General features: G+C 48.5%; 2 protein-coding genes across 14 annotated transcripts in view; one reads left to right on the top strand and one right to left on the bottom strand.

Annotated features, from left to right (window-relative positions):
• RECQL5 (RecQ like helicase 5) overlaps nucleotides 1-19,622 on the bottom strand; it is a 38,556-nt gene that overhangs the window by 4,992 nt on the left and 13,942 nt on the right. For all 9 annotated transcript variants that reach the window (XM_082326896.1, XM_082326895.1, XM_082326897.1 and 6 more), the window contains 5 exons: nucleotides 3,387-3,614; nucleotides 1,789-1,888; nucleotides 1,248-1,284; nucleotides 406-464; nucleotides 182-258 (listed from right to left, as the gene is read on the bottom strand). In XM_082326896.1, the coding sequence (XP_082183022.1) occupies nucleotides 182-258; nucleotides 406-464; nucleotides 1,248-1,284; nucleotides 1,789-1,888; nucleotides 3,387-3,614 (501 nt within the window). The remainder of the gene's footprint in view (nucleotides 1-181; nucleotides 259-405; nucleotides 465-1,247; nucleotides 1,285-1,788; nucleotides 1,889-3,386; nucleotides 3,615-19,622) is intronic.
• Nucleotides 7,028-18,661, top strand: SMIM5 (small integral membrane protein 5). Of its 5 annotated transcripts, none has more exons than XM_082326904.1 (4): nucleotides 7,028-7,343; nucleotides 13,895-14,040; nucleotides 15,676-15,829; nucleotides 17,148-18,661. In XM_082326904.1, exons 3-4 carry the CDS (start codon nucleotides 15,703-15,705, stop codon nucleotides 17,267-17,269), a joined length of 249 nt encoding a protein of 82 aa, XP_082183030.1. In that variant the 5' UTR covers nucleotides 7,028-7,343; nucleotides 13,895-14,040; nucleotides 15,676-15,702; the 3' UTR covers nucleotides 17,270-18,661. The 5 variants fall into 5 exon arrangements, with proteins under 5 accessions (XP_082183030.1, XP_082183029.1, XP_082183028.1 ...); XM_082326903.1 differs by having other exon boundaries at nucleotides 13,883-14,040; nucleotides 15,679-15,829; XM_082326902.1 differs by having other exon boundaries at nucleotides 13,883-14,040.

Here is a 19,622-nt window from a genome sequence, read left to right as displayed (position 1 = left end):
AGACACGAATCCTCGTATCTGATCCTGAACATCAGCACAAGAAGGATGCTGTTAAGTGAAACTACATCCTTGGACCAAAAAACTTCAAAAGCTATTCCCTGAGAGTGGCTACGTTACTCAGGGAAGAGCAGGCCCTGTGTTACGGTACTCAGTGTGCTACCCCTTTTCTCTCATCTCATACCCTTTTCCTTCTGCTGCTGGAACTTTTTGATTGGTGCTCAAAGCTTCTTCCAGCATCTTCAAGCAGTGTTCCCGTCCCTAGGAAACATGGGATACTCAGACATGCTCTACAGAAGCCACAGTGCCCCTCAGACTTCCATCCCTGAAGGAGTAAGAACAGGGCAGGCAGAATCTCTGTTGTTCTTTGCAAGTCCACAAGACTGAATGTTAACCAGCCCTTCTTACCTTCACCGTGAGCTTAGAGATCCTCCTGCTGAAGGCATCCTTCAAGGGGCAGTCTGCACCTACCACAGAAGAGGCATTTGGAAAAGGCGCCATAGCAGGGCTGGGGCTGCTGGAGAACATCTCAGCTGGCACGGGGAGGGCGCCAGTCCAGCGCTGCTTGGCCTGCTCCTCCCTGCACAGTCACCCCAAGCACCGCTACAGGCACCCTTTCTACCTGGCGAAACTACAATCTCCAAAAGAGTAGGCAGAGGCAGAAGTGAGATTTTTCTCTCCAGCTGAGAATGTCTACTTCGCTAGTTTATGACTAACAGCTTTCCAAAACCTCCCCATCTCAGGAAACTCTTTTTCAAGGAATCCCAGCTCTTAGGAAACGCAACCCTTTTCTGCTCCCCGCAATACCAACCCAAAATAAAGAGTCTGGAAAGAGTACCATGAATTACCAGGTATTCTTTTACAATAGTGTAAGAACTGTGTTGCTAGACAGGGCCCCAAGTAGCACAGTTACAAACGGCAAGGTCTTTCAGCAGTTTCCTTAGGGCCCAATCGAATAACGCTGCATAACCACTGCAGAAATAGCCTACAAAGTCAGGCTAGACAGCGCTTCCCTTCTCTCTTGCATATTTGGAAAAACTGTTCAGAGAGAAGCATTCCATACCTTCACCCCAACCAAAGCTAAGCTCTGATCTACCTCCTTCAGCCAAGCTTTCACAGCCAAAAGCCTGACCTCTGTGCCGAGGGACTGATACCTCCAGTGCTGATGCTATATAAATTACACGCAGCTGCAAAATACAAGACTTCCTTCTCCCAAAGAAATCCCACTATAAATCAAAGAAGATATTTACTTGGAGGAACAAACTCTTCCTTTTCTGGTTCTTTGCCCTGGAAGAAAACAAAGATCAGTCAAACATTTCCATTCCTGTGACATACATGCAGGTCTAGAAGCACAAAAGACACAATTTATACCCCTGCTCCAGAGAAAATTAATGCTGAAGTTACAAAGGTACTGAAAAAACACCAAAATGGGGGAAAGGAGACAAAGGATGAGAATCAAAGCGGAAAGTTCACCTTTGCTATGGGAATATGCAAGAGAAGCTGAATGGGGAAATCTGTTTTTACTAATACCAGAGGTGTTAAAGGCAACAGGATCCTCTTGATTAGCGCTGCAGAGAAATCAGTACATGAATGAGCTGCGTTCCTGCCTATTATGGGACTGACCCAGAATATGGAGAACACAGCAAAAGCAGAGGTACAAAAAGTTAAAACCAGAACGAGCAACAGCAGATGCCATAATTTACTTTCCTTCGTGCCAGGAAGCCTTTACGCCTCTAAGACAAGCTCACAGCAGACAATCGGTGACTCTCTTACGGAGGGATACCAACTCACTTTGCGCAGACTCATCTGCCTTTTGTAGAAATTGTCCCACTCCCGTTTCCGACTCTCTTCATTGGCTTCCTCCCCATTCCCACTGCTTTCTTCATCATACCTGGACAAGGCAGGAAAACAAGAGGACCAAACGTTCCTGTAGCTGCAGCAGTAACTGGGGGACAGGCTTTGGAAAGCCTAGGCCATCCCCATCTTTACAGAAGATGACATATTTCACATCCTTTCTGAACAAGTCTTAGCTTTAATTTCACTACCATCCCTCAACCTGGACAGTACTGACTGTCCTCCAAAAATTCATGGGATTTGTTAATCCCATGACCTAGTCAGCAGTAGCATGAACTAGCAGCACATAACTAGTGCTCCGAGAACGGAGGGCTCCGTTTCAGAAGCTCTGCCAGCTTCTCCCACGGAGTTGAGGAGTCACTTGTGTCACAGACCCCATCTGTCAGCCGTTACTGCCCCGGGAGCAGGGATGGCAGAAAGGGCAACGCATCCGTTCCTCAGCCTCAGCTGCTCACAGGCCGTTGTATGAAATGAAATCCCCATCACCAACACACTGAAGTGCAGCAGCTGATTCTCGCCAGATGTAGCCCAAGAGTTCACTGCCTTCCACAGCTGTCACGGCCAAAACTTACAGGCACCACAAACCAGAGCTTTCAGGCTGTTGACTATTAAAACCTCCAAGGCAAAGCTACAACCAAGTCACAGAGAGGCTCAATAAATAAAGTGGCGAACTGTGTTGTACCACAGCATTGGTCCTCCCTTCTCAGGTCCCGAGATCGCACACAGGCCTAGGTCACAAGTACAGCAGTTTCCTCCGGCTCGGCTGGACTTGCCTGAAGTCCAAAGCTACCGGTCTCAAGCTGTTTAAGGTAAAGCAGAGGGCTAGGCCAGCCGACAGCGCTGCGCACCCTGGCAGAGCGTCACCGGCAGCACCGGCAGCGCAACTTGCATCCTGGCAGAGCTGCACAATCGCTGCAACTCAGCCAGAGAACAAGGAGGGAGAGAAGTTGTCATCTCCATGCTGCCAAGCTTTTTACAGAATTAATTATGTTTCCCACTGCACATCTTCCTTTTGCTGTCAGCCTGATAGGGAAACACGAAAATTTAGCAATCTGCAGAAGAAGCGGACACTGGCACTCCACTGCATCCTCTGTGATGACTAAGTCCTGTCAGTGCCCCCCAGCCGCCTGGCCCACAGACAGCCACACTACGTCAGGAACGAACTCTGGATCGTGTCATACTTTGCTGTCACGTTGGTCTCAATTTAAACATTTTTAATCCTCGTGACTGTGAACGGGCTGAGCCCACTTACTGCTTTCATAAAACTCCAGGCTAGTTTCTTGAACCAGTTACATTCTGCAGGGCAATTCTTAGGTCACTCAAAACAGTTTTTGGCTCTCTGGGACATGAATGTGATCAAGGCTGCCAAAGTGTGTGGAAAATGAAATTCCAGCTCCTGCTGCCAGGAAGTTACAGGAAAATACCACCACACAGAAACATGTGCTGAAAATAGGAGTGGCTGGGCCTGCAGCTGGGAGATGCTCTCTTCTCTCTGATAGCTTCTATGAGCTGAGTTTGAGCCACCAAGTACAGACCTGCTAAAACCTCTGCAACCTCTCCGCCCGCCCTCGTACAGCTCTGGGTCATAGCCATCCCAGGAGGAACCCGCGGGCCCAATGCAGGTTTTGCTCCAGCTGTTGCTGCAGCGCTCCAGTGACTCCAGTTGCCGTTTCACTGCCGCTGGGTTCTTGCAGTAATCACAGCACTTGTTGCACGGCGGGGTGACATCGCCAAAGTACTTCGCTATGGCGGCATGGCGGCATCTAGGAAACAAAAGGGAAAATGATTTGGTAATTATTTTTCTTGACAAGAACTCCCCCCTCCAAAGGCAACGTGTCTGATAAGGACTTGAGTCTTTTTTTGCAGAGAATTCCTATTCCAGCAGGAATCACAGGGATTAAGCCCTGGAGCAGAACTGGGGTTCTGTTCCTGGCATCCTACCGAAGGTCTCCCTGCCTCCCCTTCCCCACGTGTAAAACAACGGTGGTGTCAATCTCTCCCGCTAAATGCTTTCAGATCTTTGAGGTCTGCAAAAGGCAAAGTGGATGAAATACGCAGTTATTAATTCTGCATCATTGGCCAAATACATTCCATGTCCAATCGGAACGTCTCTAGGGTAAATACGTAGAGAGGTCCTGCCGACCCCTGCGCCTCAGAGTTCAGAGTAGCTCTACATATTTCACACTGGAGAGCTTCTCATTTTATTGTTCGTGGTTTGAAGGTGAACAAATCTGCATTTGAAGAAACGGGACTGTAAATTAAGTAGCAGAAATAGAGTCCAGACCGCGGTCACCGGGGAGCACTGTTCAGATAACACCGCCTGGGGCTCGACCCGCTAACACCCGCAGCCGAAGTCCGGGCAGAGTCCTGCACGCATGAACTCCAGGCCATTTGCTCATGCAGTATTGCACAACAAGCTCTACCAGCCTCAGCGAACCCGCCATGTGAGGATGATTAGATTCTTCCAGGAATCTTCAAAAGATTTCTGGCGGACATCAGTGCTTCTGGATACACAAAAAACAGTTTGGTGACAGAGATGTGCTCATTAGCAATACCATCAGGAAGTAATTTCTCTTCTAGAACACTCCCTAACTTAAACCAGTGAAGACACCGATTTTGCTAGAGAAAGAAGAATCAGGTGGTTGCTTTTTTCTTCTTTTTCCTTTTTTTTAAGCAAGCAGGCAGAATTTAGAGGAGCCTTTTAAAACTTGGGTTTCACAGCAGAGGTGGCCAGTTGTCTCTTAATCAAAATGCTGATACCAGATACACAGAAACACTTACTTCATCAGGCATTTAGCGCTCAAATCCTGCAGCCAAGCGGCAACGAGACTTATTTTAGAAGAGAATTATCTTACTGCAAGGGAGAACGAAGCGGAGATTTTTCTCCTCTACCGAGGAGTGCCCTAGCTGGCTTACCAACTTCATCTGCAAAAAGTGGGCCACAGAGGGGAAAAGTAAGGGAGTGAGTACTTCATTTATTCTTATTATAAACCCTTTAAGGCATGTCTGAACTTGCCAGGGATCTAACAAGTGCAGTTTGCTTCTTAACTTGCATGCGTGCGTGTGTCTGGGGGGAACACCACTGCGTGTCTACCAAAGCATCGCAAACAAACCCTGCCAGGGCCTACAGCGGGAGCTGGCGCGCTCATTCCCACGGCCTGGGCGGTGAACTTCCCAAGCCGAAGGGCGAGGGGAGCAGCGGAGCGGCAGGTTACAGACTACTGTCGCCAGAGCAATGAAACGGGTGCGCTGAAGCGCGAGGGACCTGGCGCCGCTCAGGTAAGGACGGCTGCAACAGGGTGACGTTGTGCCGCACGGTCTCGGGCACCGAACGCCTCGGGAGGGCTGCCACAAAGCTGGCTTTATATCCCCCTGCGGAGCCGCGCTGACTCGCTCTCCTCTTGCGCTCAAAGAGCTCCTTTCACATGGCGGGGAAGGGTGGGGGGACCGGGATGGGGACAACACATTTGATCCCCTTGTCCTGCCTTCCCAAAAGAACTACTGGTGCTGCCTGTCCTGCCAATGCAACGTGACTACAGAAATGTCAGCGAGCTGCAAGTCAGCTTTTTGTTTCCCCAAAAGAAAACAGGCAGGCATTCTCATTAGTCCACGTCTCTTTCTCTCACACGCACTAATCCGTGTTAGAGTTAACCGAGGCATACAGCCATGGTCAAGCCCTCTCCTCACTTCTACAGCCTACTCGCCAGGCTTACGCTGGGGAGGGACATCCACAGCCACCGCTGTCCCGTAACGCAAACAGGAGAGGTGCCCCAGGGGAGGGCTTTGGTGGAAGCAGAGATCGGCTCTGAAGTCACTGGAATTCAGAGAGGTTCTAGTTTCTAACCCATCAGGCTTGCAAAGCCAAGCCCTTTCCCTCCAGCCTCCCGCAACTGCCTCTGTCTTCCCCCAGTTACCCAAATCGGGGCCACGGCCCCGCTTTAGCCAGTGGGGCTCAGGAGTTGCATCATAACAGAAATTCAGTTACAGAACTACGATTGCAGTCCTATAATTAGAGTCAAAAGGCCCAAACCAGAGTTACCAACAGGGGTGCTGGGGGGAACCGCTGGATTAATGCTTAACTGAACACAAGAGGTCCTGAAACACAGTTTGTTATGCACTGACATGTGGCGGGAAAACTTCCCGAGTCACACGAGCATCTGAGTAATGCCCACGAGATGGAGAGCCGGTTTACATAAATTAATGGTAGTTTGTATTATTATACATGTCCTAAAATTATTTAATCTTTTAAATATGCAACTGTATTATTTGCCTCCCCCACCCTTCCACAGGAGTATGTATGAGCTGACCACCGGTCTTTAAAATGTCTAAACAAAATAATTATTTAATTTGAGACATCCCACCCTGGTTTTACATCATGGGATAGGATGAAGAGCAAGTAACAATCAGCTTTATTAACATGTTTTGGTCTGTGGCAATACATTTCAGGAAAGTGCTAAACTGGCCACGCGGCTGCCCGCACCGTGCCTCCTTCTGGTGCTCCTTGCTTTTGCATACGGGGTAAAACAGGAGCCCCAGTCCTGCCATTAACAGAAAGAGAGGAACTCTCAGAGGAGCAGGAAAGGCACACATCCCAAAAGCAGCTCTGCCTCTGCCAAAATACACCAGAAAAAAGCATTCCCTCATGTGAGCCAGAGGGGTACGCAGCCTCAGCAGAAAAGCTCTCCCCCCAAAAAACAGCAAGTCTTGGAATAAAGCCAAGAAATGAAAGCATTAAAAAGACAAAAATCATATGAGGACAACTTATTTACGTAGATGCCAGCTGCTGAAGCAAAAGCCATTTAATGAGCTTTATCAAATAGAGGAGCAAATGAGGAGGGTGATGAGGAATTACGACTTTGCACCTGCCTGGAGGGCTGGATGCTTTGTACCATCGGCCGAGCTCCCGCAGCCCCGGGACAAGGCGGGGGCAGCTCTCCCCGGAATACACGAAGCAAAACCCACGGCATCAAGAGAGTGACCTGGCCGAGGGCACGGAGCACATTCACCACCTCGGCGTTGCCCTGTCCGCGGCGACCGCGCTGCACCCTCCTTGCCATTTCTTGCTCTGCCCCTTCGCAGAGCGCGAGAGCAAAGCTCCTTCCCCCGGGAGTCGGAAGGAAACCGGGCAGCAGGGAGAAAAGTTACTTGCTTTAACACCCCCCAAACCATCGCCAGGGGAGAGTCGATCCAAGTCCCGCGCCAGAAAAAGCTGCAATTAGAAGGAAAAAAAGACGAGACCTTGGTAGGAGGAGAGGCACGGAGGAAGCGAGCGCCAAGCGCGGGCTCGGCTGCCTGCTGGCCCCCCCGTAACACGAACCTCCCCATCTCCGGGACAACCGGCAACAAAAAAAGGCCGAGACAACAGCTGGCTGTCAGCGGCGAGCGGAGAGGAGCCGAGCGGGAGCGAGCGCGAGCCGGGAGAGCCGAGGGATGACGTGAAAGTTGAAGACGGAAAGAAAAACAAGAGGAGAAGAGTTCGCGGCGCAGCTGGGGTAAGGCTGAGCTATTGCTGGTGGTCGGTCAGCCGCAGCACCTTAATGTGCAGCGAGTTAGCACGTAGCTGGAGCTTTTGCAGCTCTCGGTACGGTGAACTGCAGAATCAGCCATTGAGCAGAACTCGCTAGCCTGAATTTGTTTGCAAGGGACACTCGGGAGCAAAGGCGGCGAGAGCAAAGCTTTTAATAGGCTTGCAGAAAGCTGCGCTGCAGCCGTCCGCTAACAAAAGGATCCAGCCTGCAGGCTGGCATTGCTTCGGCAGGGCAGGAGTAAGAAACTTCTTCGCTGATTGGGAAGGCTGGCTGCTCAGTTTGCTGTTGTGGAATGTGACCTTAGCCGATAACAGGTCTAGCCCAGGGCATTCCCCACAGCAACGACTGGCTATACTAATGCTTAGTGCGGGCAGGAGGGCTGGGCTGCTCCGCTGTACCAGTAGCGTATGTGCCATTGGCGAGGCGCTGCCAGCACAGGCAAGCGCGTGTGGAACCAAGGGGCTACCAGCCACAGCGCTTCCCCAGAGCCCCTCCCAGCTGGAGCGAAGTTTTATCCCCCAAATCCTGAAGCAAAGAGAGAGCTTGAAAACAAGCCCTGGTTGTGGAACTAGCATAACTGTGCAAGTTAAGCATCTGTGTCCAATAGAAATAAATTGAAAGACTTTACACAGCTTCTAACAAGAGCATTTAAAAAAAAAAAATCAGCTAGTGTATCAGGCACAGATGCTGGTTTACTACTCAAAACAGCCTGAGAAACCACTGCTCTGAGAGAACACGTACATACACATACATGGTCTGTGGTGTACAGCAACGAGAGCGTCAGGTCTGAATGCAGCGAGAAGGGAAGGAAAAGGATCCCCGAATACATGAAATTACCCGCTGCAAGCCTTGGTTTTACAGAGAGGGGTGTCCCACCGCCTGTACTCCAGTCTTGGTTTGCTGCGGGCTGTGGGAAGGGGGCTGGCAAGGAGACTGCCCACACAAGCCCGTTTTCTGCCCTCTGAGGCTGGTTACTGTTGGGAAGCTCGTGCAGCTCCTAGCACCGAGCTGGGACCCCCGCCTCTGCCAGGAGGAGCACGGGCAGTCAGCTGTTCACAGACAGGGAGGCAGACAGACTCTTCCCGATCCGAAGGGAGGAATGTTAAGGATCAGGTATTTCCACTTCTCTCCATTCCCATTAACGTGGAAGGGAGGGCAGGTCTTTCCGACCTACGTGCACGAATTGCAACTGTCTGTGTGAGAAGATCCAGTAGTTAAGACCCACACGCCTCCAGTCTAACCCTAGGTTCAAAGGGGATGGAGGGAAGTTTCCACCCTGCTAATGAAGGGTCTCTCTAGGTTGTTTGTTGCAGTTAAGATGGTTTCTCAAATAACGTACGGGAAAAACAAAGTTTAGGGGGAAAAAAAAAGGAAGGAGGGAGGAGCGAGGGGAGAAGGGCAGGGGAGGGAGGGAGGGAGAGAAACACGCCAAGTTTTCCTCGCCAAAAGAAAATCTTAATGGGTTTGGCTGGGGGTTTGTCCAGCCGCAGCCGTGTTGTACATATGCGGGGGGGGGGGGAATAAGCAATATGAAACACATGTCTGGATAAAAGAGGCAGGACATGGCTTGTGTTACAGCTGTCATAGTGCACGGGCCTCCTGGCCTGACTGCAATGCAAAAGCGGTTACGGGAGCGGAGGTACAAAACAAAGCAGGTTTGATAGAGCAGGTCCTTTCTGCGAGGCAAACCCCGAGCCCCACAGCCTGCAGCGGGCCGGGGAGCAGAGCTGCGCCCTGGATGGCGGGGACGGCGAGAGACTGCGAGAGAGGGGGTGAGGGGAGCAGCACCCACCCCTCGCCTCCCCGCAGGCTCCCACCGCTACAGCCACAGCTGATAGGGTTCAAACCAGCGTCTTCTGAGGAAGCAGCTGTTGTAGCCTTCAGTTTTGAGTTCCTACAGCCGAGTGGCATCCTCGCTAGGATTAGACCAGCACATTTCAAAAAACTCAAAAATGCATGTCATTTCTGAGGCCTGTGGGCCTGGGACGAGCCAAGGGCAGGACACAGAGGTGGCTGAGAGAAGATGGAGAAGGGGTGTCCAGCACTCTTGGGGGGCTCCAGCCGCCTCCCCTCAAACACCGAACTACGGATAGACCCCCGTATGTTTGTGAAGTGACTGTTGACAAGGCTTTCACAGGCACACAGCTACCTCTCTGTCAGCTTCCTGGGAAATGGGTATTTTGGTAATATTAGAATAGACTTTCAGGCTAGATTCAAGCATCAGCAACCCTAAAAAAAGTTCTCTTGCAGAAGAGCTACAGGTTTATTTTTAAAATTGACCTTTTCCTTTCACTGGATGGCTCTGTGCTTTGGTTTCCCCACTTCTTAAAAATGGGACTAGTAGTGAGGAATTATCTCATGGGTTTTGTGGACTTGTTTGTGGGGTGGACTGGAGACAAGCAGCGTGTTCTGCAGAGGTGCAGAGGCTCTCAGCTCAGTGCCCCAGCGGGCACCTCAGCCTCTCAAACTGCTATTGCAGGGCATTCAGTGCCTTTTTATATTAATCTAATATTAGGTTGTAGGGGAGGGAAGGAACATTTACGGTGCTGCCTCAAAACCAATCTCCAAATAGTGGGTGGTGGAGATGACAGGGTATTCCAGCCAAATGGCTGCCCAGTCAAGGCAGCTTTGTAACACGAAAGAACGCGTGGCCGCCTTTTCCAGACCAGCTAACAAAGTCAAAGCTTTTCTCCCATGACACTGAGCTGCAATTTACCCCTTTGGGTGTGTGCTGTTAAAAAGCTGAATTCTCTTGATACTGGAAACTATTTTCATCTGCTTGGGAATGAATTATAGGTCTGTCTGGCTCCGTTCACTCCTGTTTTAGAAAAAATGGGCTTGTCTGCGAACTATAGTTAACATTCACATGGCAGCAAACTTTGCATTAACAATGATGAGGGAAAACCATGCACTGATAATACGACTACATTTCTGTAGCCCTTTTCATCTCAGAAGTACGTTACAAGCTTAGAACAATAAACAATCATACCGGAGTTATTACATGTTCTGCCAAAATGCAATTAAGCTACCACCACCCCGCAGCCCCGCGCTGTTCTAGGGCAGGAAGCAGGGCAGAGCTTATCCACACCGAGTCAGAAGCACGTTTCAGGAACCAAGAACAAAGCTGGTAGGCTTAGAAACTGGCCAAGCCTTCACGTTCTTAACAAAGTGGCCAAATACAGTCGGAGTTCATTTTAAAGTTTCAGACCAGAATAAAAAGCATCTCCTTCCCTTCAGCTGCTCAGCACTCTCCTTCCACGAGGCTGGGATCGCCTTCTAAGACTTCCCACCAAATAAGCTCCCACAATCCATACAGGCTTCCCATCCCTGTATTGGTCCAATTTCAACCAACTTATTTGACTTGCCTGAGGAAGAACACCACAAAATACTTGCTTCTCCACAGCCACAGCCTTGGGAAAAAGACAACGTTGCCATGCGAATGTTGCCCTGCCATTCTGCTTGCTTGGCACATCAGGGAGGTCCGACTTTGTAAGGTCTCCGGAGCTCTGCTGCGAAGGGCAGTGGGCACAGCAGCGGACATCGAACTCGCCTTGGCTGCGACTTGCTGCGTTAGGACTAGAGGCTTTGGCAGCTTCAGGCCACCACCAGCAGATTCCCCCCTCCAAAGCTTCGTCTCCATTTTTACATTACTGTAGCAACAAACCCCCGCAAGCAAAGATTCTCAGAGGGAGCACAGTGAAACCAATGGATCGGGAGGTCGCATCAAGAGAAATAAACCCTGTGGAGCATGACTGGGTAAGGAGCAACCAAGAGCAGAAGCCATGCTTTCATCTACTTTCATCCTAAACGGGCTCAGTGCCTGAAGTGTAACAAGCAGATCGCAAGCAAAGGCCGTTTCATTTGTAACTGCAACCAAACCAGGGACCTACGGTCTTTCTATGTACAGATTTCAGAGCACGTTAGAGACTTGGACACACAACAATTAGCAAACCAACCTCTGACGGTGGTTACACGTTCTGCCCCTTTGCAGAGATGAAGTCACCCAACAGAGGGATGGGATGACCCACCCGAAGCCACACAACCAGCAGGCATCCCTGCCAGGCCAGGAAGACTGCCTGCATTTACCAGCTTCCAGTCCTGGGGCTAAACCACAAACTCAAATTCACGTTCTTGGCACTGAAATAGGCTGCTCAAATGCCACCAGGGCTATGACTCAACAAGTGTCTCATTCCTCAGCAGTAAATTTAAGCTCACCCACTCCCCACAGTTCAGCTTTTGATGCACCTGTGTGGACACAGATAGGATACAACTTTCCAAACCAAAGACAGACCAAAAAAACCAGATCAATTTACATCAATTCCAAAATACTTACAGCAGCTTGACTAGCTTAAGGCAGACAGAGGGACGTGGGACCCCACCTGCCGTGGTCAGCCCAAAGCTCCTTTTCTTGCTTGAAGCCTGGAAGCTGCCGCACACAGCCAGTTCACAGTACAAAGAAACCCTGGCCAAGGCTTTTATCTTGAATGTCTAGATTGAGGCCTTTTAATGGCTTTATTCTCAAAAGGCCTGAGCAGCCAACTTCTTTGAGTGCCTCAGTATGGCACAAGTCCATTAGAACAGTTCAGAGAGATAATTTCAGTGCTATTATGGCAATTTTCACAGCTTTATTCAGTGGGCACAGCAAGATCAATCTGCATTAAAAACAAGTATTAGCACTTTCTGGGAATCTAAATCTACGGAAGCCCTAAACGTCGGACATGCTGCTTTGATTTTAAAGGATCATCTCATCCTTGCGCTGAGCAGCACACCTGCAGATGTCAGGCATCCCCCTGCGTTATTCCTGTGCGCTCCCTTTTCAGCCAAGGCTAACAACTCACGGCACGTGGCAGATCCGGCTTTTTTTTCTCAAAACCAAATAAACCCAAATTAAAAGATTTGTTTAATTCCCTCCCCTGCCAGGCCTTGTAACATAGAGGAGGGTAGAAATATTTGATGATCTACTCCCACTGGCAACACTGGATAGAGCAGTTATTTTTTAAAGACCAGCCAGAAGAGGAAACAGCTGAAACCACGAATTTCGGGCTGCCACCGCACCCCAGCAGGAGCTTCCAAACTGCCTGTCACAAGGCATCAGCACTGTGTTCACTTTCTTTTCTATGCGAGCGTCTCATCTTGCCTCTCTTCACCCTATTTTCACTTCATATGATCTCTAGCTACAGCTATGGAGCAAAAGTTCGTGGCATTAGTCGGACGATGAGTTACGAAGACTACATTGCGCTGTGGTCATTCAGCATTTCCTCCGTAACGAGCTCCATCAGCTTTGCTGCCCTAACAGCCACGTCTCCTCTGCTCTGGAGGGTTCCCACCCTCGGTGGATGCGGTTTTGAGGAAGGACAATGAGCAAGGAGAAATTCCCAATTCAGAAAAACACTGGCAGACCATTATGTTTGCTCCAAACCCCACGGAATCGGCCGGGTACCATCTCGGGTGGCTGTTCTAGGCTCTAGAACAGCACTCCAGTCTTGGAAAGTAAACGGTCAGTTAAGACCTACAACCTTAAGTTTCAAATCTCTCAAGACTTGCCCGTTTTAATAATAAATATTACAGTTACTGCTTCAACCAAATATCCTGCACCACCTGGCCTTTACTACTGTTGGTGGCTGGGAGCTTACTTGAACACAGTATAATAAGAAAAAACAAAAAAAGGAATTAATTCTTACTCCACTCTGAAATTTGTAAGTAATGTCATTGCTGTCGTGTTGTACATGAGGAAGATAAGGCAGATGCATACGACAGCTTGTTGAAGTCACACAGCCTTACCTTTCTGCTAATCTCTAGGGTAAGATCTTGGTTCTGCTGAAATCCATTGGAAAACGATCACAGTCGTAACTAGTCCTGACCAAAGACTTCACAAGCAGAATGGAAGATACAAAACTCCATGAAAATAACTAGCTTTCTTGGGGGACTTTATAATTTTTTTTTTTTAAGAAGTGATTTATTCTTCGCCCTTCTGCTACGCTCCACAAGCAGAAATCCCAAAGCAGCAAGAGCCCGTGGAACCAGCGTGCAGTCAGAAGTGCAGTCAGGCAGAAAAACATTTGCTTCCTCACGGGTAGGTTGGAGACTGCGCCACCAACATCAAACTTTGTCCCTGAAGAAGTTCAAACGAAGGTAAACGGGCAACATTCCTGGCAAGTTTTAGAATAAAAACTCCTTCACTTAGCTGCGGATCAGGTACCATGGGGCAGAGGAATGTCCATTACTGAGACAACAAGCTCTTATTATTTTAGGCTAGGCACTTTGCTAATCCACGCGGAGTTTTACAATCCTGATCAGTAATTCCACACTGGATACCCAGACTGCAGAAGCCTGGCTCTTACGCTTGCCGCTTCTGGTGCGGCCCAAAGCATGGTACGAAAGGTTACAGCAGATTCCTTACTAGGAGAGCTTCTGGGCAGGCAGAAACACTCCCAAAGGGAACAAACATTTTCAGCATGTTAGAGCCAGAAATACGTTTGTTTGTTTTTTTTTTTTAAAAAAAGTTTTTCTTCCAGAGCCAAGAGCAGAAAACACAAATCCCTTCACCTCTGCCTGCACCGCCATCTCTTGGAATGGAAACAAAACTGGAAACCTGCTGACGCAGAATCCCGCAGCCCTGTGCAAAGGATAAAGCAGCCACTTCTGGAGCAGCTTGCTTGGGGTATGGCAATCATCTGGAAAGAACTGTTTAACCCTAGTCTCAAAAGTGACCTTTTCAGGTCAAAAGGCCACAGCTATGCCTCCCTGCTAAATTGCAGAGATCTTTCTGTAGATGTAGATTTTCTACCCACAGCCATCCCTAGGAAACCAGCTGGTTCCGATTTTTATTCCTTAGCTGGGATTTAAAAGAACAAAGAAAACCTTTTTTGAATTGCATAAACATACAAAATGTAATTTAACTTGGCACTGTAGTATTTAAGCCCAGCACGCAAAGAAACAGCCAAGGTCTCTCCATCCTCAGTGTGTTTAGAAAAACTGCACTCCAAGCATCCAGTTGTTTGAGTAACCAAACCAGATGTGCAGCAACGAACTCGCTGGCTTGCTCTGGAAGTGCTCTCTTGGTCACTTGGCTTTGTGTTATCACCAAGACTAGGATATTAAATTGCAACGTTTGAGTCCCATAAACCAGTGTTGGCTGTTACAACACACACAGGCTAGTACATTCTGATATAATAATGACATAAGAGTTACACTCCATCCAAGTATTGACCTGTCCAAACACTTGTTTTAGGTGAAACTATGGATATTTCTCAACAATATCCTATTCCAGTTACCGACTGAAGCAAAATTTGAACTTCCGTGGCTCTCATGCAAGCTTGTTTGTTGCAGTGCCTTCCAAAATTTTGCTCACAGGGCAAAAGAATGGCAAATATTGGTGGCAAAACCGAGGCACCTAACTTTGACTAGACTAGTAATATTTTCAGTAACAATAGCTGCTGGTGATCATTCTTTCTGAGAATAAAGAAGGTGTAGGATCACTGAGCAGGGCGGGAGGGATTAGCTCCACAGGGGAGGTATATCCCAGAGAGATCCGGGGGCTGTTGCTTATCGCCAGCAGCGCTGGGTGGACATCCCCTGTTCAATTCATACGTTGCTCCATGAGAACAGACTGCGGCTTTAAAGAAAAAAAAGCTACGTTTAGCTTACCATAGAAAACTTGCAGTCATCTGTAAGAACTTGAAAAGCCTCCAGCTGTCCCCAGCGAACACAGACTTCAGCTCTTAATATCGCCATTCGGTAGAACTGGTTGGTAAAACATTGTTAATGGTATTGTAGTCAGGTGTTGAAGTAAGCACCTTAGTTTTTGAAGGGGCTTTCTGTAGCTGAAGCCTTCAGAGGGGTCTACTTGGTGTTACTCAGTAAAAAACAACTGAAAACTATGTTCCATTGGAGTTCAGCATTTGGAATTCAAGTCAAGTTAGAACTGCATTTCTTTCTAGAAGGACAAGTTGGCACAGCTGGAAAAAAAATAATTACTTTCATTGGGTGAAAGCCAAGGGCAGACACTGTCCAGTCCTAACACCGTGCCTGCTGAAAGAAGTGTCCTTTTAGAAGAAACACCGTTCCACCTTTGCTCAACAGTGCAGCTGACAAAAGCACCCTCAAAGCCAGATTTTGAAATTAAAACAGTGCCAGAACACGTAGACAATTAACAGTCCTCCACCTTAGCTACTGGGAGCAAGGACTGAGACCAGATAAACTTGTTTTCCTTGTGATCACCAGCTCTATAAGAAGGCTGGCAGCTTCCTAGCGTTAGTCAGTGAAAAGGTTTATTCTCTATCTGGTTCTTCTACAGCAGAAAGCCTGGAGACGTTGAACCGGAATGTCTTCTGAAGGCTTTCTGAAGGAAATGCAAACCATTGGTGAGAAGTTTCTCCTTAAGCTCCAGAAACTGCCCAAGGCTGACCCGGTGGAGATTGTGTCCTTTTGTGTGGTTCTTCTGTTTATCGGTGAGTTTATCGGTGGAGGCAAAGGGGTGTCAGAACGTCTCGTCTCTTCTACAGGGGCAGCTTGCCCACAGTCTGTGTTGGTGGGTTGGTGCTGTTGGCGGTTGTTTTCCAGGCTGTGCTCTGAGCCCAGTTTAATTTCTAGGCAATTTTTTAATACTCGGTGTGTATCTCTACATGCATGCAGAGCACGACAGGCAACAGTCTAGCTTTCCCCAAAGCTCTCTTATTTAAGCATTAGTTTAAACAGCAGTATTTTAACCAACACAGAGCTGCTGCCATGTTTTGATGCATAGGAGATACTTTACGACACATGGTATTAGGGCATCTCACTGCCGCAGAAGAACTTAAAGTCTGAGACTCTATGCGTCATCCCTGTGCTTGGTTCAGTGGAAGGCAGCAGGCTTCAGATGAGCCTATTTATTCTCCTCTGGTAATGGCAAGATCCCTCCTGCTGCTCTGTGTGGGGATGGCATGGAAGGAATACCGAAGAGCTGCTTGATCAAGGGGGGTGAAGTTTGTTTAGAGAATGGGAAAACAAGCTGGAAGGCAGGCAGGCCCTCCCCCTCAAAGAGGTACGCTTTGCTCCCCGCCGAAAGGAAGGGTGTGTATCCAGCCTGGACACTCCTCCCTGGGCTGGAATTCAGAAAGACACACCTGCTGCTTTAGTCTTTTCATACCTACAGCTGGTTCCCCACAGGTCCGGTAACCTGGCAGCCCAGCTCCAGGCTTTTAAGGAACACGTGCACACACACGTGCACATTCACGCACTCTTACGTGTTCTGCAGGATTAAACATGTCATCCTTTTCTATTCCAGATGAACTAACATAGCCCTTCCAACACCAACCATTATGCCTAGTGTAGAATAACAATAAGTTAGCCTACTGCTTTGCAAAACAAAACCCTGTGTTTGAAGTATCTATTTTCTCAAGCTAAATACAGAAGAAAGAATAAAGCCAACCCAGTCACAAATCTCCCTCCTCATTAGCGGGCACACTGCATGCACTCTTCGGAACTGCAACTGCCAGTTTGACTAACCGAGCGCTCTCGAGTTGCTTCTGACACAACTGCGGGGAGGGTTTGGTACATAGCTCTTAGGATCACGAAATATCCAGTAATGATTGTCCAGATTAAATGGATAACTAATACAAGGGAGCAGGAACTGAGGAGGAAGGAGGTGGGGATATAGGGAAAAAAAATTGGCAAGAAACCAGGCTTTATTCGTTCTGCTGCTCACCAAACAACTTGGAGGAGACATAGGGTTACTCTCCAGTGATTGCTCCTACGTCACGAAGCAATACCCTTTGCTTCTCTTTCCAGTTACTGTTCTGCTGCTCATGATCATTGCCTGCAGCTGCTGCTGCTATAGCTGCTGTAGCTGCGACGGACGTCCTGACCACAGACGTAGGAAGATCCAAGTCCGCCCAATTGCCCATTCATGAAGCCCAACAAGAGGTGACACAACCTACTATCGAGGACATGCGTGGACATCATGATTCCGTCCTACGGGAATGACTTTCTACACAAGCTCACTGAAAATGGCAATAACAATATTAATTAATATGACTCAGAGGACCAGAAATCACAGCATGGAATTCCTTCTTTCTGTGGCAGCCACTGCTGGGCTCCGTGGCGTGACCAGAAAGGTAACGCTACTTTACCATCACTGTCTTCCTCTTCTGGGGTGGGGTGGGGGTGCGCGGACACTCGCTGCTGAGAAAACAGACACTTTCCCCGTGACAGCCCTGCAGCTGGGCCAGCCAAGGACTCCCTTTGTGAGCGTGGAGCCACAGACCAAAGCAGGGACACGTACGCTGCCCCGTGCCAGGCAGCACCCGCTCTCTTCACAGGTGGTTACTGATGCCGGGCGCTAGCAAAACCCACTGACATCACCGGGAGGTCCGCATGCCCAGCACATCTTGGATCAAGCACAAACCTCTCTCTTAAAAGCCACCTGCAACAGACACGTTTAGCTGTTTCCTGAAAACAAATCACAGATCTTCTGATCCAGATGTGCCAGCTGAGGCTCTGAGTACAGCTGGTAACAAATGCTCCCTGCTTTATTTCATCAGTGTTACATGATGTGAAATTGCCACAGAGAAACATCAGATCACGTGCAATACCCTTTGTAAACAGAAAGATGAAGGCAAAAGGGAAAAACTCACCAATGCTACAGCTTAATTTGATGATTCTGCTGCTAAACGTGCTCCCTCCCCACCCCCCGCGTGGTTCTGCGGGTGAATGCTCTGGACAGAGCACAGGAGTTACGGGAGATGAACAAATCCCTGTCCTCACTTGAGCGACCTGGGTGCCTGACTCCCTGCACTGTCTGCAGTTTATTTTAGTGGACATAACCGTTATGCCCCCGGTATGGTTATTGGCATCCACAAGGGCATTGCAGAGGACTGACATAGGGTATGGTAACCGTCACTTCAGGGTATTCCTGCAGCAGCGGGCGTTGTGACGAAGCAGAGCCAAGAACGGGCTGTACGGCTGGAGTTAACAAGTGCAAATAAATCCCTTTTCCGTGCTGCAGCCGCTGCGTACGTTTGGTTTACAGTTTGGTGAACTTCAGAAAGGGATTTATGTAAGTACAAGGCTATGGTGCAGGCCACAACCTTCATAACTGGGACAGCCAAACAGAGGACCATCATACTGTGCCTAACACTGTAAGCCACTGGTCTTTCCTTCAGCCCCAAATGTGAAACCAACCACCTTTATGAGAAGGTGTAAAAAGTTCCATGCCCATAGATAAGTCATCTTCTACCCTTGTATTCCAACTGTTGAGCGTAGCGGAGTCAAGGGGATTACACGTGTGTGTGCCAGAGCCAGCATCTAGCTAGAGAGAAAAGAATCATCATGTTCATAACAGTGGGCTTTTAAATATTCTTCACACTTCAGAAAGGACAAAAAAATGAAAACTTTGTAAAGAAACCTCTTTTCTCTGATGCCTGCACCCAAATTAGTAAAAAGCACATGACATCGGTAGCTTCTCATGTATTTAGTGCACTTTCATTTTTGCAAAGGAACTAGATCTAGGTATTTTGCACTTCTGTACTGCTCCACATTGGAATGTATCTGCAGCCAGCGACACAGAGAATAGTCTAAAAATTAAGAAAAAATACTTCCTCAAACTACCAATGTTACTTTTAAATTAATAAAAAGAAAAACTTTCCAGCAGAACATGAGGAAGTAAATACTTGAGCCCCAACTTGACAACTGCCAACAGCAGACTGCACTAGTATGAGCTACTGCATGCGCGGTTACGCTAAGACTAACAAAGCGCTGGCCTTTATTACACTGCCCCAAAGCTTTCACTCCCAACCAATATGTTAGGGTAGGATAAGCTCAAGCGTGGCATCGATTTACGCTAATCGGCATTCAGAGATGCATCCCACTAACCTCCGTCAGGTCTGCCTTTGCTCATTTCGCTTACAAACAAGCGACAACCAAGGTGACCCGGGAAGTCTCAGAACCTCTTTTGCAGGGGACAGACTCGGCAGACGTTTCTGTGTCTAACTTAAGTCACAAGATCTGTGAAAGAACAGAGCTTACTTTCTTTCCTAGCTTGTGCTAGACAGTGCCAGCTACAGGAATTAACAGAATCCCATTGAGAAATGTTTCAGCAGCATGGAGCCAGGCTGTGCTAACAGTCAGGAGGAAGCTCAGCGGGCTGGAACCACACCAACGAGTGACAGGTTGCTGTCACTAGGACCAAGCTGCCAGGCCTTATCTCAACAGGAAAAGCTACAAATATATGTTTCCCAGTGGTGCTGCAAGTTAAACCACTGACAG

Source organism: Platalea leucorodia (genome assembly GCF_965183815.1).
Source record: "Platalea leucorodia genome assembly, chromosome: 14".
Classification (NCBI taxonomy): Eukaryota; Metazoa; Chordata; class Aves; order Pelecaniformes; family Threskiornithidae; genus Platalea; species Platalea leucorodia.
This window is presented reverse-complemented; position numbering and strand designations above follow the sequence as displayed.

Coding starts and splice junctions, on each gene's coding strand:
- SMIM5 (XM_082326905.1), top strand. CDS start 15,703: ATGTCTTCTGAAGGCTTTCTGAAGGAAATGCAAACCATTGGTGAGAAG. Junction 15,830..17,147: donor TGTGGTTCTTCTGTTTATCG/GTGAGTTTATCG, acceptor TTCTCTTTCCAG/TTACTGTTCTGCTGCTCATG.